General features: G+C 41.4%; 1 protein-coding gene across 4 annotated transcripts in view; it reads right to left on the bottom strand.

Moving 5' to 3' along the window:
* Positions 1 to 18,294, bottom strand: part of PRKCA (protein kinase C alpha) — a 255,284-nt gene that overhangs the window by 75,196 nt on the left and 161,794 nt on the right. For all 4 annotated transcript variants that reach the window (XM_066613250.1, XM_066613249.1, XM_066613251.1 and 1 more), the window contains one exon: positions 14,837 to 14,965. In XM_066613250.1, coding sequence (XP_066469347.1) covers positions 14,837 to 14,965 — 129 coding nt within the window. The remainder of the gene's footprint in view (positions 1 to 14,836; positions 14,966 to 18,294) is intronic.

An 18,294-nucleotide genomic window follows, 5' to 3' on the forward strand; every position in this document is an offset into this window, starting at 1 on the left:
TTATCAATGGTAAAACAGCTTGTCTGAATGGCAAATTCTCATTCTGGGATGCAGTTGGCTGCCAATCAAGTGCAGGGCTCACACCCTGCACAGAAGTTGCTCTTCTGCTCTACAGACTGGTGGAAATCTGCAGAAATGCATCAGCTAGCTCGCTCTCTCTCTCTCTCTCTCTCTCTCTCTCTCTCTCTCTCTGTATGCCAATGCACAGGGCTCTGATCTGAGGCTGCCACCATCAGACAATGACCCTACATAATGTACAAGATACAATAAATGACAATCAGTATTAAATTTCTTAGACCAGTGATTCCCAACATTTTTCACTTGCATACTTGTTGGCAGCCTATTTCAATAAATTGTACCCTTCATCTTAGTCCCACAAGGTATTCTAATGCCAGCCCTTCAAGGCATTCTAATACAGACCTGCCTTTTTCTGCCATTATTCAATTCTTTTACCCTAAGGTAAAAGGACCCTAAGGTCCTGACAAGTATCCCTGGGGGATCACATACCTCAGGTTGGGAGCAACTGACTTAGATCACAAAAAGTTCACAATTATATCAGAAGCTGCTTCCAAGTCAACAACTGCTGAGGGTAATTGTGCCTTTCTAAAATGAATATATTTGATTATATGGTTCAAAACAAAACAATTAGGCAGTTGGACAAAATCCACTCTAAATCTAGCCTTCCATAAAACTATGATCAACAAACTAGATCTTGAGTTTAGCAAGCAAATACTTGGCACATATTTTGCCACCACATTAATCAGGCTGATCTGCTTGTAATTAAATGGTGAAGCCAGTCACCTTTCCTTTTCTACAAATAGATGAGGATAATTATACTGTTGTTCCAGCCAACAGGAATGGTCCCCGTCAGATTAATATAATCCACAAACTGGTACAAAACTGGAGACCATCAATTCAAATTCTCCTTAAATTCTTAAAAACAGAATATTAGGTAGTATTGAACACTACAGGTTGAGTCTCATTATTTTCCAGGTTCCCAGAACTCAGTGGATGGCAAAAATCACATTGAAGCAAATCTATTTAGAAAACAATGACCTTTTGCTAGGCAATTTCAAAACAGCTTTGCTTACCTTTGTGATGTAAAATAGAGTCATTAAGAAGACAATCCATCAATCAGAATCCCTCTAGGCACTTAGAAAGGCTTCACTCCAAGCCAGGGATCCCTCCCTTTACCTAGAGCAAAGTGATTATCTTTCTTTCACATGCTCAAGGGGAGGGGAAGGGTCGCTGTCTTGGAGTGAAGCTGAAGCTGCCTGGAGAGAGAATGACTGATGGACTGTCAGCCGGTTCCCCTCTCTCTACTGTTTTCCTTTAATTTAACGGGCCCTTCTCATAGCTCTGATCCTTCAGGAATAGCAAAGCAGACAGAAATGCTTTTGGAAGAAAGGGGAGACAAAGCAAGAGCTGAAGAAAGTGACAGGGACCTGAAAAAAGTACTAGCCAAGGCAAGCAATGGGACTAGGAAAGAAAGTTTGAAGGCTGTTCAGAGGAATGAGGAGAAAGGCCAGAGGGAGGAACATTTGACAGAAAACAGGCAGAAGGGAAAGGAGGGTGATATCAGCAACAATAGCACATGGATGGACCAGTCTAATCTATGGTTTCAGACTATTAAGAAATGTTTACACGTGAAGGATGCATGCATGCTTCTACTAAATGTGAATTTTTACACTGCCCCACACAATACTATCTATTAAGACATGGTTTCTTTTCCTATTGTTATCCTCAGAATGACTTCAATAGATTTCTCCCCTTCTTTCCTTGTGCCAGATCTTCTTCAGAGTGTCTCAGAGTCCAAACCAAGCTAAACAGAATGTTACTGCCTTGAGAGCCTGTCAACTAACTTAATAAAATGTTGGTGCTTCATGACCTTGGTCAACACAGAATATGTGCTCATTAAAATGAGGGGCTTACATACTTCAAATAACATTTTAATCATTTGGGGAGGGGATTTTCAGCTGATACTATCCATCACAAAGAAATCTAGTAAAATGGGCTACAACATTATTAGGTCACCACCATTACCTGTTTAAGCTGTAGACTTGCCACAAAAGCATTGGAAAACACTGAACTTTCTGAATTCTAAACAAATGCTGTTCCTGGGTGGCATCACCAAACCCGGAATCTACAAACCCTTAGTAAATAACATTCACATAAACAGTTTCTCTGCTTTAACTATTTCTCTGGATTAGCTCACATATGCAAGTACCACTTCTCTGTAATATATTAAAAAATTGTGTTCAAGGACAGCTTCAGTTAACACAACCGGTGGCGTAGCTAATGATTACATAGTCTGATACCAAACTCATATGCTGCCCCGGAAGTGATAACACAACCAGAAGTGACGTCACACTCAGGCTTTTAAAAAACAAAAAAATCAGGGTGAAAAAAGCCTCTTCCTCTCAGCAGGTCACCACTCACTTGCTCTGCTGCCTACCCCCAAGCAAGTGCAATAGCTAAGGCATCTATCTGCTACCTGGGGTCAAGCAAGATTTTATGGCCCCCCTCCATGACAAAATAAAATTTAATTAAGTTAATAAATAAAAAGTGCGCCCCCTATTGGTTAGAGACACTGTGCTGGGGTGGATGATTATTCTCCCTCTGCTAAATATAAGAGGAGCACTACTTGACAAAGTGCCTCTTTACCTAGTTAGCAGGGGTAATTGAATTATGATAGATGGAAATGAGAGATGACTCATATTAAAACCTTATTGGTTCCATGCCATATCATAACTACATCTCATTGGCTCTCAGAACAATCAGTCTCATAGGTCAGTTTTGAGTTAAAGAAATCCACTTTTTGTTCCATAAGGCAATTGTGTTTTTATTTTCTGGTTGGCCATAACTTATGGCCATAACTTATGACAGAATACAGATATTCCAATGTGATTTGTTTCATGGCATTCTGCATTAAATTACCTTCCAATGATATATAACATTATTGTATTATTTGTACATACTAAGGTTTTCACAATTTTGGCCACTAGCGTCAAGCTCAGTTTGTTGCCCCCCTAAAGCTTGTCACCCAGTACTATTGCTACCCCCTGCACCCCCTTAGCTACACCACTGATCACAACTCAGTAATTTAAGGAAGTGCTATCATCTAAATTCTCATTATTTAGTTACTCCAGTCCAATTACTCCAGTAAAAAATCAGGGAACAGTTACTCCAGTGCAAAATCATTTCTCCTTGAGAGTCAACTCCCTACAGAAGTAGTAACTGAATAGCTTTGGTATAGTCTCAGATTTAGGAAATAGCACTGACAGCAGGAATCAAGGGATTGTGTACAATATGACTTCTGTTCTGACTCTCATGGCAGTAAACACTGAACAGCAAAATACAGAGGAAGAAAAAGAATTTGGAGGGCGGTTCAAAGATGAATTGCTAGCAAACTCCATGTTAAACACAGGCTGCTTGCTGAAGAAAAAAAGTCATTAGTTTGCTTGCTTTTGTTTTACGAGATCTAGTCTATTTGTATTTGTGTCTACATAATTAGCACTCTGATATCCTTTCCCCCCTCCCCAGCTGATGTTTCTTTTCTCAAAAGAGCAAGATGATGATGGCATTTGGAGAGAACACTGGTTATAAAGAAGCATCGTCTCTGTAGTCCACCTCTTTGATGGCAACCTATTTTTAACAAGACGAGTCAGGCATGGCTAGAAATGGCGTTCCTTTCTTCCGTGAGCTTGACGTTAAAGCAATTACAACAAATAATTAAAAAAAGACCTTAGAGAGCAAATTAGAAGTCCTTTTTTTCTTTCTTCAGGTATTTCTTTTTTCCATTACCAATATCTTTCACATTTCCCGCTGACTGTTACTGTGTTGGACACTGAAGAAAAACAGCTGCAAGTGTTCCTTTGGTATTAATAAACAGCCTGAGTGGATAAAATGGGAGATCAAATAATTTCTGCCAGGAATACCAGCAACTTCCAGGAACAAATGGTCAACTTGCACGACCCTTTTAAAGTTGCACCTTCTTGTTACAGTCTCAAAGCAGAGAAACATTCCAGGGTGTTAAAAAGTGACAGTGCAATCCTAACTTGCACTGGAACAGACAGGCCAGTAGGTCTGCACTCTATCCAGCGCAGGTTTAGGGCCGACTGTGGCTCAGCCAGAGACAAGGGGAAACTTTCCCCCTTAACCTGGGGAGAGCCACAGCAGCCCCAAAGGCTCTCCTTGGATCTGCGCCACCTGATGAGGTGGCCGAGATCTGAGCAGAACAGAGCAGCCAGGAGCCGTTCTGCGCTGCCCAGGAATGGGGGTTAGAATTTGGCAAACTGCCGGGCCTCCTGCTCCCTGCCCAGCCACCCCAAAACGCCTCTTCCCCAGACCCCTGTGCTTGCTGAGTTTGGTCGGTGGGGACCTACTGTCTCCTGCTGCCACAGAACCTGAATTTGGCCTGTGTGGGCCAGTGCACCTCTATGTGCCGGCACAGCTTACTTCCACGGAGGCACAAACATGCTTTACGGCATGTTTGTGACCCTCCCAGGTTGGCACAAGCGACTTGCACCGGCCCAGGGCGCAGTTAGGTTTGTGCCCTGAATTTCTCTGTCAGTGTTTCATCCCTCTGTAGTGACTGCTCTGTTCATTTCAAGTTCACCACAACTAAACTAGCCCTGTTCCTAACATTCAACAAAGTCATAATGTGTGTTGAGTATAATAATTCATATTATTCTGAAACTCTTGCCAAAACATGGAATACTTTCATCACACCACCTGCAGAATCAGATTCTACTTTATGCTGCAGAAATCATTCTGAGTTGTTGCATTTTTTTAAAAGGCATAAACATATATATGCATCACAATGATTCAGAAATACACTGATCTAATAGCAAGGCCAATAACTTTGCTATTTTCCTGCACTCTTAAGTGCTCTAAATTTTGTTATCAGGTATGCTTTTAAACCTGTGCAACATGAGCGCAGGGCAAAACTACTTAGTTTGCTGACATCCTGGGAATGACCAGCAGCACAGCTTGATGGTTCAGCAGAGAATGATGAGGGAGGCAAGGGCGAAAGGTGTCACAAATGTGCACTGAGGGGATATGGAAGGCAAATCAAAATAACTTGGAGGCCTGAGGTTATTCTCAGGCCTGAACAGCAAAATACAGAGGAAGAAAAAGAATTTGGAGGGCGGTTCAAAGATGAATTGCTAGCAAACTCCATGTTAAACACAGGCTGTTTGCTGAAGAAAAAAAGTCATTAGTTTGCTTGCTTTTGGTTATTCTCAGGCCTCCTCTAAGACTTGTGGAACAACAGATTCACTCCCACACATCCAGCACCCATGCAAAGGAAGAAAATCACAAGCACTAAGGCAAGTCATCAATTTGACTGCACACAATAGAAAATTTGTTTTTTTTCTGTTTTTGAAAATGCATTTTAGAATAATTAATAGAATGTTTAGGATACGATACCAAGTATGTTGATTATGAATATCAAAGAAATGTAAATGTAGAACTCTGCATTTGCCACACAGCTTTCAATATCTGCTTTTTAATTTTCATTTTTTTAATTTCTAATTTTTTGAGTTTGTATTTCAAACTTTTTTATTTTACTTTAAAATAAAGTTATAATTAAAAAAAATTTGACTGCACACAAGACAGACATGGAAAAGTCATGGTGAGTTTGTGGGTCTATGGCGAGTCTGCACTGAAGACCAAGATTCCAGGTTCATATCTGCTATACTGAATATGATTGCAGGAGCTGCAGGTTAAGAGTGCCAAGCAAAACTCCTGATGAAAGGCAAGACACAAAGGCAGAAAGAGGGATTTGAATTGAGCCCCCAAAACCTGGGCAGTGGCCTTAGCTGGGGAAAGTAAGGAAGGAAGGAGAGAAGGAGCTGCTTTCCTAGGGAGAAGGGGTACATTGTGAGGTGGCCCATGAAGAAGACTGTTCAGGCAACTACAAGTGCCAGTGTGGCCCAGGCACAACAAATAGTCATCCCCAATACCATCGAAGAGTACATTCCCAGAAAACGAGGAAGCCTCTTGGCGCAGAGAAGAAAGCTATGGTAAAGGGGATTTGGCTGTAGCTAATGGTGGTTGTGCTTATCCCATTCCGATAAACCAGTGGTTCCCAACCTTTTTTGACTGGCGGTTCCCTTGACCTACTGGGCCACTGGCAGCAGCTCCCCATTAGGGCTACAATCATATACATTGTATAGGGTGGCAGGTTTTATGCGAGGATTCTGTGTTTCCCCTGTCTGTCCACAGCTCCTCAGGGAGCCACAGCTCACAGTTTGGGAACCACTGCTATAAACGTTAGGTAAATGTCAGGATGAAAAAAGGAACATGAGAGTTTTCCCCAAGTGTCTATCTTCCTTCCAAAAAATGGCAGCACAGTTACACAGGAAAATACTCAGCAGCTGCTCTATAAATTCAGAAGCTTTCTCTCTTGAATCATAGCAAAGCCCAAGTTCTCTTTTGAAAGCAAAACAAGACCTCTGGATTTCAGATTAATTTTAGAAGTCACAGATAGTCTTCAAGATGGACTGTCTTTTTAGCATCTGTTATATTTCACCAATTTCACTCTACTTAGCTTTTCATTTTATACACTTCATTCTGTGGTTACACACAGGCATGAAATATGTAACCCATAGGTTACATATTCCAGTCACTGGAAGTGGGTAGGCAAGAAACCAAATCAATCAATCAATCAATCTACAGAATTGGTAAGTAAGTACTTCTCCATAACAAGAGCTTCATACTTTTTGTATTTGCAAAATGTCAGTCAGAAACACATACTTTCAGAGACTTGGGGTTTTTTTGCCCCTGTTTAAACAACCAGGGAGTTGAAAATCTGTTGATACTAAAATCTGCAATAGGAGATCAATTAAACGCTTTATTGCAAATTGCAACTGTTTAGACTCCTTTTCTTATTCCTCCCTGAGCTGGTCTGAAACTGTACCCCAATCACATCAGGTTGATTGTTTGGGTCTCAATCTAATCTACAAAGCAATACTTATTACGGAAACCAGAGGTCCACCTTCCTCGAATTATAATAATATGCAGTGGCAATAATACGTTCTTAGAGAGTACTTAATACATTCTCCATGTGAAAAACAAAACAAAAAAAATCCTTCTGAGGCCTCAAATCAAATAATAAATGAAAACCTTAATCATTTCCATTTATTTGCAACCGTTTTCTGGCCAGCCCCAAAATGAAATATAAATACAATGTTTTCCTTTTGCATTCAATTTCAATCCAGTTGCCACCTTCCATGAAGCCCCTTCTGCCCAGTAAGGCTCTATAATACATTAATAATTCTGAGTATAGCAAAACTATTTAATTTGTCTCATGAGAGCAATGATTCTTCATTACATTCACAGGTTTTGACTCCTGAAGGGTAATTCTCTAACCACCACGGAACATTAAGAAGTCTCTGCTCATGTTTTACCTTGCAAGCTATAGAAAAATGATTCATTTTTCTTATTAGTACAAGCTTAAAATAACCTTAATATCTAATGTAATCATGTTCTTGTAGCTTTATTAGATCATATTTGCAATAGGAGGAGACATGCTTTAGCAATGCCTTGGACCTGCAGGACTGAAACCAGGCATGGTTTCAGAAGGCATGGTATGAAAAGCAGTTATCCTCCGTCACTCTTTGCCTAAACAGCATGCCCTATTGGCAAAATAGACAACTTTTTAAACATGATAATTGCCTCCCTGTATACACTGCCTAAAGAAAGAGACTGTAGACCATTTTTCTTCCGCTGCAGTTTATATTTCATGAATTATTTTGCAGTTCTACGACATGCCATTCTCTTTGGAAGCCAAAGGTTTACTTTCACACAGTTCTCCTCAGTATATAATAAGAGTATACGGCAATAGGACAATAAAATTCTGTGGCAGAGCACCTGTTCTGCATGCAGAAGGTTCCAATTGCAATCCCTGGCATCTCCAGGGAAAAGGGTGGGAAAAGAACTCTATCTATGACCTTTAAGTGCTCCTGCCACTCAGTACAGACCATAACAGACTGAGGGACCACTGTTCTGACATCCAGTATAAAGCATGTTTATCTGATATACTTATTCAATGATTGCTCCACAATTGTTAAGCCCTTGCGCAAGTTAAGCCTGAGCATCTCTGCATATTACTGCACTATTTGCACTCATTCCTAGTTGCCAGAGCTAAGCTGGCTTGTCATGCATTACTCAATTGCCATCTATAATAATTCTTAACTGATATTCTTAATTGCTATTATCTCTGTGAGTACATATACATACATACACAGGAAGTAAATGAGCTGTGAACTCCACAAGCGTAGGTGTATCCCCCCCCCTCCCAACCCATTACAATCCCATTAACCTCCTGTCTGCTTCTGGAACCTCCAAACTACTTCTGCTTACCTTTAGAGCAATGATTTTCAACCTTTTTCATCTCATGGCACACTGACAAGATACTAAAATAGTCAAGGCACACCATCTATTTTTGGACAATTGACAAGTCACACCTTACTGTTGGTGAGGGGCTCATATCCCCAGCGATCTTATTAATAAATGACCATCCACCAAACTCCCACGGCACATCTGGGGACCATTCACAGCACACCAGTGTGCCACAGCACAGTGGTTGAAAGTGGCTGCTTTAGAGCTTTTCATTGTCTTCCCACCTTAACTCTAGTTCTTAGAAGGACACAACCCTGGAACAAACCAAGGATCCACTTAAATGCCCTCATTTTGGACTGTTCAAGCAAAAATACCCCCTTTTAAACTTGTTGACTAATCAGAATGTCTCAGACTAATGTGTACAAAATTTCTATTTTCCAAGTGGCCTAGAATAGTGGTTCCCAAACTCCTACAGGGGAGTTGGGAACCAGGTAAGTGTTTGTGTGCGTGGGGAGGGGGCAGTGACAACACTGCAGGGATTGCAGCGCTGCCACTGCCAAGGGGCTTTTTTACCTAGCTGGGGGGTAGTACTGGCCTCCAGTGGGTCCTGGAGGCTCACAGCCCCTTCTGATCTCCTCCACAGTTTGATTACAAGTCCTTATCGCTGATCTAAACCTACTTCCCGTTTTCCCTTAAAACTGGAAGCAGCTTGAGATTGGAGATACGGGTTCTGTAAAAAGGCTGTGGAAAAGATCAAAGGGAGCTGTGAGCTTCTAGGACTCTACAGGATGCCAGGAGTTACTTACTCCAGGTAAGTAACAAAGCCCCCCCCCCCGCAGCACTATAATATCTGCAACACTGTTGCTGCCATTGGAGCAGGGCCACAACTCTGAATGGGAATGCCCTGCTTCCAGTTCTCCTGGTGGGTCATGTCCCACCAGTTTGGGAACCACTGGCCTAGAAGTAACCAAGTTTCCAGTCTTAAAATAACGGCACACAAATGTGCCATTTTTCAGATGCTCATAGTAACTGGGAAGCAATGGGCTACACAGGGAACAAATTTCAGTGCTCTTGCCATCAGGAAATACCCTAACATTCTAATAAATTGTGAGTTTGTATGCACACGTATACAATGCAGCCTCCATAGTGCAGTTTGTCAGAATGTACTGTGCTGGTTCAATGTACCACATTCTTTTTCGCTTGCTCCCAATACTCTTCAGTATATAAAAGTCAGTTAATTGTTAAGAACAGAAGAGACAGATGAAGTGAGCTACAGCAGGAAGATGAAGTCGAAGCAGCAGAGGCAAGCGAAGAGGGGGTGGGCAACCCATCCTCTTCAGTAATTCAAGGCTGTGTGACACTGTCAGTTTTGCATTCAATTTCTATCAACCCAACATAACTACCTCCTCTTGCTTCAGGGCATCAGGCAAAGTTAGCTTTTTTTTTTGCACAGAAGAACATTTTGAATGCAAGTGAAAGTCTGATTCAGCCTCCTACAGAATTCTTGACGTTAACACTAAATTAACACTAAGATCAGCAAAAAAGAGAGAGGGAGGGAGAGAAATAGACAGGATTACAGGAAGCATAGGAATTACAGGGATTTCTTTCACATTTGTCAAATCTAGCTCTTGGTTCTAGTGGAAGTCAATACAAATTAAGAAGTAATGAAAGTTGCACTCCACAAAGTTTTAAAGACACAACCCACAAACAATTAACAAAATAAAACCACTGCAATAAAAAAACCACAACCAAATAGGAGACAACTATTTAAGGAACTTGAGAGCATAAGAACAGCCCCACTGGATCAGGCTATAGGCCCATCTAGTCCAGCTTCCTGTATCTCACAGCGGCCCACCAAATGCCCCAGGGAGCACACCAGATAACAAGAGACCTGCATCCTGGTGCCCTCTCTTGCACCTGGGATTCTGAGGTAGCCTAAAATCAGGACATACATATCATGGCTTGTAACCTGTGAGGGACTTTTTATCCAGAAATTTATCTAGTCCCCTTTTAAAGGTATCCAGGTCAGATGCCATCACCACATCCTATGGCAAGGAGTTCCACAGACTAATTTTAGTCTGATTTAGTCTACAGACTAATTCTCGATTTTCAGAGTTGTCAGAATTAGCCAACCTCTACCTCAGTGCCAGCCAGCTTCCTCAACCCCTTGGGGCTGTCTAGGATAGGCTAACCCTGTTTCTGACTGGATGATGCCTGGAGCCAGGATGTCATATCTATGGGGTCTGGGGGGAGGTAAACGACTAGTGCCATTTCCCCCCAAACTCTTAGTGGCCAGCATGCTTTGGGGTTTTTATTAGCTTATTTTTCCTTGCTGCAGGTTGTTATTAATTCAATGAATTACAATCATCCCAAGCCTCTGTCTTGCAACAACTGCCATGCATATGGGAGGGGAGGGACAGGACACATAACAATGTAAAGTATTTTACACTCTAATCTCTAAACTATGGCCTGAAAATGATAACCTTGTAATTGGAAATATCAGAGATATAGCAGAAAATACCTGTTACCTCAGTGTCAATCTAACTTATCCCCAGTGCATTAATAAAACAAGCCTTTGTAATACTTTGCTTATCCTAATCTGATAAATGGTGCTATTTCACAGAGTCGACAGGAAGCACATTTTGTATTTTCACGGGCTGTTGGTTCAGATGTGTCAATACATTTGAAGGGAAACCAATTTTGTTACCTTGAGATATCTGGCAGCTGTAAACTTATCAGCTTGCATTTTAAAGATTAAAGCATAAAACGAGGAACATGCACCTACTCATTTAAAAATTAATAATAATAATTCATTGCTAAGAACACTCACTAAAAAAGCAACAAAAATCTGGCAAACAGATAAATGTGTATTGGGGAGAAAATATAACAGTGAAATTTATAAATTATATACTTCCTTGCCAGGGCTGGTCTTCCCTGACAGACAGGATGGTAGATAAAATGCTGATCCTGCACTGGGCAAGGTAAACGGGGGAGAATTGTGGATGCCACTTGTCTTGCAGGAGGAAGGGTGGAATGAAAACATAATAAAATAAATCCAATCCCTCATTCTAATTCAGGGTGTGATCAGTCAGAACCCTCTGAACAATCTGTGACATTGGTTTGAGCCTAGGAGTTTCTCCATCACCTTTTGCACATTAAGCGAGGAAGTTTAAAGCATCCACCTGCAGTATTTAACAAACAGTGACTTGTACAAAATATAGTTGATTTGATATCTTGGTTTGTTAATCAAGAAAAGGGAAGAAAAGGTTAATAGGGGGTGTACTGTTGTGCCAAGGAGGTGTGGGTTAAAATATATTCTGTTTTTTATGATTGCAGAGGAAACTACAGCCCAGAGCAGTCCAATTATTCAACATGGCACTTGCCAAGATGCAGCTGCATCAAAAGACCTGCTGCCTGCTAGAGCTCCCAGAAAAGTAAGCTTCTCTCCATCTCAAAAGTGTTACAGAATGGGATGAAAAGGAGAACCATGCATTGCTCCTTCAGAACAATTTGTATCCATATAATAACAAAAGTTAAATGAACCCGCGGGTTTCATATTTGTTATAAATGCAAGTTATATATACTTAAAGTTAAATTTAAACACTGTTTGACTACAACAAAGATTCTGCACAATATAGAGTGCAATCAGTTTCAAGTTGTAAATACTTCCCTCTAAGTACATTAAATAACAAGGTTCACAAAGTACTGTCACAAGAATTGTGCTTATTAGAAGCTCAAGTTGAAATATACTGTAACCTAAGGTCAGTGGGTTAGCAAATCTCTATAGATTTAGCACATCGTTCAAAAATATTTTATAACTATTCCAGGGCATGTATATTTTGGAGAAGTGGGCTAAATAAACGAAAATGGTTGAACTATAAATATTTAAATGCATTTATTGTAAACTTCTATTCTTCCTACACCTGGACAATATCTGCTTTCAGTTCTTCTTGATATTCAACTATAATACAGCACGGTATGAGTTTCACTTAAAATAAGCAATAATGTGCAAAGTAAATGTTTTTAACATGTTATCTCAAGATCTAATGTTTATGTAACAATTCAAGAGTAAGTGCAGGAAAGCTTTCACAGAAGGAAGCCTTATTGCCAGGCTTTCAAAAAATTGTTTTGTTTACATTCCACTGATTTCTTCCAAGTGTAAGACCAACAAAAAAACTTATTGTATCCAAAATGATATACAGTACAAATTCTGAATTCTAGCAGTTGTCTGAAATGAAACAGTAAAATGAAGATAATGTTTCCTTTTAAAAAGAAGCTCACTCATTATAACCAAGATAAAGCAACTACCAGCCCTGAATCCCCCAAAATAACCAGAACTGAACTTCAAAACAGAACTATAACCACAACAGTTCCTCAAGACGCAAACTATTTTCAAGATTTGGAGGGAAAAATCAAGTTTTTAACTAGCAATGAAACAACATGGAAGGGGCCAACACATAGACATCTTGCTCCAATGTTTGGCCCATTAATTGCAATATAGGCAGGACATCATATATGTAAATGAACTATGCATATGTAAACTACTGGTCTTCTGTCCCCATAATGGGTTACTGTGCTGACATGCAATTAGTCAGAACTACGGTTTTCAAACTTTCCAGAAGTTTGAAAACCGCAGTAAGTGCTTGCAGGAGAGGGAAGGGAGGCAGCAGGGCTGGGGGGAAGGCAGTGACACAATCACCAGGATCACGCTGCTAACAGGGCTGCAGGGACTGGGATGTACTGACAAGTCCCAGCAGCAGCTGTCCTGGGGTGTGGGGAGCCTGCACAAGCATCTGCAGGGCTCCCCAGGCTTTCAAAAGTGAAGGTGGAGTGATTGAGCTCCACTTCCAGTTTTGCAGAGGGGATCATGTTGCTGACTTGCCCCTGCTCCCACCCCTTAAGGGGGCAGAGGCCAGGACCTTCAGGCTGGGGCGTCGCGACACCCCAGTTTGAATACCACTGACTTAGAGGATGACAATACCAATTGTCATTAGCTGACACTATGGAACAGGAAATCTCAACATGCAAACATTGTGCTATAGAAAACAATCACTAAAGCCCAAGACCTATACATTATGGCAACACAAGGTCCTTTACAGTGTTGCAAAAGGCAACACACTGTCTTGTGCAGCTGCCATTGCAAGTGGCAAGTGGCCACGTGCCAGCAGCCATCAAACACCCCTGGCATTGGCAAGTCAGCATGGGGAGTGGGAGGGAAGCGACATGGGTGAAATGAGTTGAGGGTAGGGCAGAATAAGGAGATTGAGGCCAGGAAGGGGGAAGTAGCAGCAGCAGCACTGGCACCAATATCCTATCTCCCTTCCTGGCTTCAATCCACCTTGCCGGGTCACCTCGAACTTACACCAGCAAAATCTCTGGTGTGGTTCTGAGCAGACCCAGCAGGGTAGAAATTTACCCCGGGGAAGAGAATAAATGTTCTTTTATTTGTAGGTGACCCTATGCACCTGCCCCCCCTGCAGGATGCAGTGTGAACTCCAGTGGCCCAGCTGCATCAGTGTGTGTATGTGGGCCTCCACTGAACTTAATCTGAACTTGCATACACCCTTTTTGTTTGCTTGTTCGCCTTGAGCAACTACATCTCACAGGCTCGCTTTCCATTACTTTCTACATGTACTGCAGTTGTTAAATATACTAACATTTGTTCCTCCTGAGACTAAACATTTATTTCCATTTTCAACCAAAGGCTATATTTTATTTTCTGATACAGACAAGCAACCAATTTTACAGCTAAGGTGCACAATATCTGTAGAATACATTCTGAGGAATAAGTTAGCTTTGGCCTTAGATAGCATTGAAATTCACGTTTTTAAAGAACTTCCACAACTGACCCATATGCTTTACAAGAATCACAGTGGTAGATTTAATGAAGGAATATAATCAGAAGGAGTGATAAAAAAAACGAACAGAGGAACTAAAACGACACCACAAAATCAAGAGCAGGCAAATGGCTTTTTTCTGCTAAATGTGGCTACTTATTTGAACACTTTTGTTGAAAAGCAGCCTAGAAATAAATACATAAATATTTAAACTGTATTTTATATGTTGCCTACAAGAACATTTGGCCTCAGTCCAAGTCACCACTGAATATTAGATAAAGTGGCAGCAGGAAGCAGCTGTCTTTGATGGTGGGTGGTGTGGAATCCCAGTGGGCTCTCACTAAGTATTCTGTATCTGAAGACTTCATTTTCCTGTGTATTTTATCAATTAGGTTAAAATACTGATGGCATGAAACATATACATCCCAATTTCCAAGATAAATGTTCTTGTAACATTCCTTACATTCAGCATTATCTGTGTATCTTGTGCTCATCCTACCATTAATGTACAAGAGCTATTTTTTTAATAACTTATGTCTTGTCTTTATATCTTGCAACTGTATTGAAAGATACTAAAAGCAAATGAGCAATCATATTGCCAAGCCAAGAAAAGTTTCAAAATTAGGCTTCCCATTTCTAATCAGCCTTCTCACCTGTGACTTCCAGTTTGTCACCATTTACTTCAGCCTTCAAATAGATCCGCCCTCTTTTTTCTGTGTGATCCATTCCACAAAGGCTTGGAACGTTTATTACACATTGCTTGTGAACATTCATATCACATGCTGCAGGTCAGAAAAGAAGTAATTAGACATCCTACATTATAATCTATTGGTGACAGCTGGAATTCCAAGATTGCAAGTACACTGATTCACCAGATGATACTTATGGCGAGGACAGACCCACCCACACCTCAAAAGGCCACTGATCTTTCCTTTTAGTGACAATAAAACAAATTTGTGAACTCACTGTCTACAGGACCCGTGACAAAATGCTTTTGTCAAAATAATGAATGTTGTGTCTTTTTTTCCTGCAGGACAAAAAGTCATTCAGAAGATGCGATTCTGTATGTTAGAAACAGCCGGGAAAAGGAAAGACCAAATATAGGCAAGTAAAGTGATTTCTTAAATAGGAAGATGAGCAATAGTATTGATACCCCCCTCACCCAAGCTGCTTGGAGCGAAGCCAGCCATGCTCCCAGTGGTGCATGACCATGCCGAGAATCACTGTTGGGGGAGAGCCACTGGGAATGTTGCTGACCGCTTCTTCCAAAGCAGCCAGCTTCACTCCCAGTGGCTGCACTGCCAATTACTGTGGAAGCAGTGGGCAGGTTCTCTGAGAGGCTTGGCGGGGGGAACAGGGCTGCGGCAACTGGATTGCTGTGGTGATGGTGACATTGCCATCGCCCACAAAGTGCCACCCGGGATCCTGGTACCCCTGTCAGCTATGCTGCTGTGGAGGTGCATCCCTGCTGGTACAGGGTTCTTTGAGTACCCATTAAAGGCAGAATCTAGCTGAATGGTAGTGCCCTGTAGTAGTTCCAATTGCCTACCTTAGCAAACTACAGGAAGCAAAGGCAAGACTCTCATATAGGAACATCTTGATGAGATAGTCATCAATACTCTTGCTCATCTTCCTGCTCAGGAAATCACTTTACTTGCCTATCTTTGGTCCTGAAAAGAACAGGCTTCTAAGGAATCCCCAAATAGCTTGTAAACCATCTAATTAGTCACATATGAAAGCTTACTATTTTTAAAATGACTGAGGGGGAGTGCAACTCAAAACACATCAGCAGAAAAATGTTTCTGACAACAGCTGTTTTCATCATCTTTCTTTTGTAATTAGCTCTGCATCCCTAGAAGGAACAGCAGGTTAGCTTGTTCCTAGAACCTGACACAGCCATATGTTAGGGACATAACTGTATTCCAAACAAAAGCCTGAGCATCACTAGGGGCAGGCTGCAACAAACCTGGTTGCCCCTTCCCTCTGGTGAGTGAGAAAATCATCTTACTGCCGCTGTATGGGGGGCATGCAAAAATCAGGACTATTTTTTTTTTTTTTTTTTGCAAGGGGGACAGAGTATGTATTCTCTTGCAAAAGCCTAACCACAAGCAAAGAAAATCACCTTTATATTCCTTCACAACTTGGAGGGTGTAAGGATGAGGGGCTTTTCTCCTTTAGCAAAACAGAGTTTTGCACCATTTATGTATGCAAGCACAGGCTGTTTGTCTTCACATGAAGCCCCTGTGTGATCCAAGTGCCTAGGCTCCCTTGGCTGTGCCAGCAGAATTCTCTCACCCCTGAGCACTCTTCATTTCGTCAGAAGCATTTTAGTGTATTCCTACTAGAAAGAATCACAAATCACACTAGACTTTGGGGAGATAGTTTTGGGAGCATACTTTGGAGACAGACTCTGTGTGTGTGTGTGTGTGTGTGTGTGTGTGTGTGTGTGTGTGTGTGTGTGTGTGTGTGTGTGTGTGTGTGCCCATGCATGAGGCAGTGTGGGAGACAGGTGTTGGAAAGCAGTTTGAAGACAGAGAGTAGACAAATCAGGTAGGACAAGGACTATATTCACAGCAAAAGGGAACTGCTACAGACAATTTTCTACCCCTTTTCAAGAAAATGTGAAAGCCAGTTGGTTGTGGCCTTGACCACAGCGTCCTTCTTTGGCCCTGCCAGCATTTTCATGACAACTTTAGGAATGCCAGCACAAACCTCCTGGACATGAACCACTCACTTCAAGACCTTTCTTGAAGGAGGCTGGATATAGAAATGTTGTGGCTGAATGAGAATCAAATGGGAACAGGTTTAGCTAACCTCTGGGTTGAAAAAGGGGGAACCCAGACTATTCAGGCAAACTAAATAAGTCAATGGCCTTTACAGAATTTAGAAAAGATTCTATTGGAAGAAGAAATCTATTGCGACTAATGCTGTCAGATCATAATCTGATCCTATTAACCCTGTCCCCATCAGAGGTAGTAGTTTTCCCTTGAAAAGCCTCAGAGACTAATTACCATCTGGGTGTACAGAAATTTCTCTTTTGAGGTAACATTAGCCCATGTTTGACTCTCTTTGTAGGAGGCTTGGATGGCTTGGTTCCCTCTCCAGCTCTATCAAGTTGCTATAGGACAACGGTCAAAATGGTGCCCTGCAAAGCTGGGAGTTTCTGCGGAGGTGAGAGTCAGTGTTGGTGACCAGAAAGCATGGCAATAAGCATTTAAGCTCTATGAGCAGTTCAGGCTGAGGTCACACAAGAGTCAGCAGCTTTATAGGTCCAGATTGGTTCCTTATGTCACTTGGATTCGTACTGGAGTGAAAATGGAAGCACATCCTCTTGCAATCTGTATACAAATTGCCACAATGGTGCAAGACTTGGGCTCCAATGCAGTTTAAGATCACCATGTCTTAACGTCTCCTATGGTTGCACCTTTTCCAACAGCTTCACGATAGGGATATCTGCATATTTACCTCCTCCTTGTGAGAGCACCACTTCTTACTAGCGTATCCAGAATGAATGATTTCAAACATGATCCCCTGAAATGTTTGGGATGGCTCAAGCCCTATACCCCAACCATGGTTGGTGCTACTGCTGGCCTTAGAGTTATACATATCAGATCTTGGGCATCAGCCTAAGCATTCCTTCTATACTATATTACTACTTCAGGATAAACCCATTTCAAGTAGGCAAAATTGTTGATGTTGCTGAGGAACCCTTCAAAGTAGTGGTGGTTTTGGAAAGAATTGTTTTCTTTGTCACAAGGTTGGGAAAGGAAAATCGTTACCCATTAAGGGAAATCAGAAATTGGCTCATGTCTCTCATCCAACAAAAAGTATACCAAATGATACAATGCCCATGATCAGAGACTGGTCAATCTGAAAAATCTTCAAGATAGTGCAGTGGTTAAACAGACAGCACAGAAGTGCACTATGAAATGACAAATTGCATTTTAAAAAAATGTTCTGGCTATTACTGCAATGCTCCAGACCAATGCAATAGCTAGCTTTTCCAGTAAGATTCCATTAACACATTGCTATAGCAAAATCCACATTAGAGAAGGAGATATTTACACTGTTATGCTAGATATGTTCAAATATTAATTTGAAATAGGCACAC

The sequence above is a fragment of the Tiliqua scincoides genome, chromosome 2, assembly GCF_035046505.1.
Source record: "Tiliqua scincoides isolate rTilSci1 chromosome 2, rTilSci1.hap2, whole genome shotgun sequence".
Lineage (NCBI taxonomy): Eukaryota > Metazoa > Chordata > Lepidosauria > Squamata > Scincidae > Tiliqua > Tiliqua scincoides.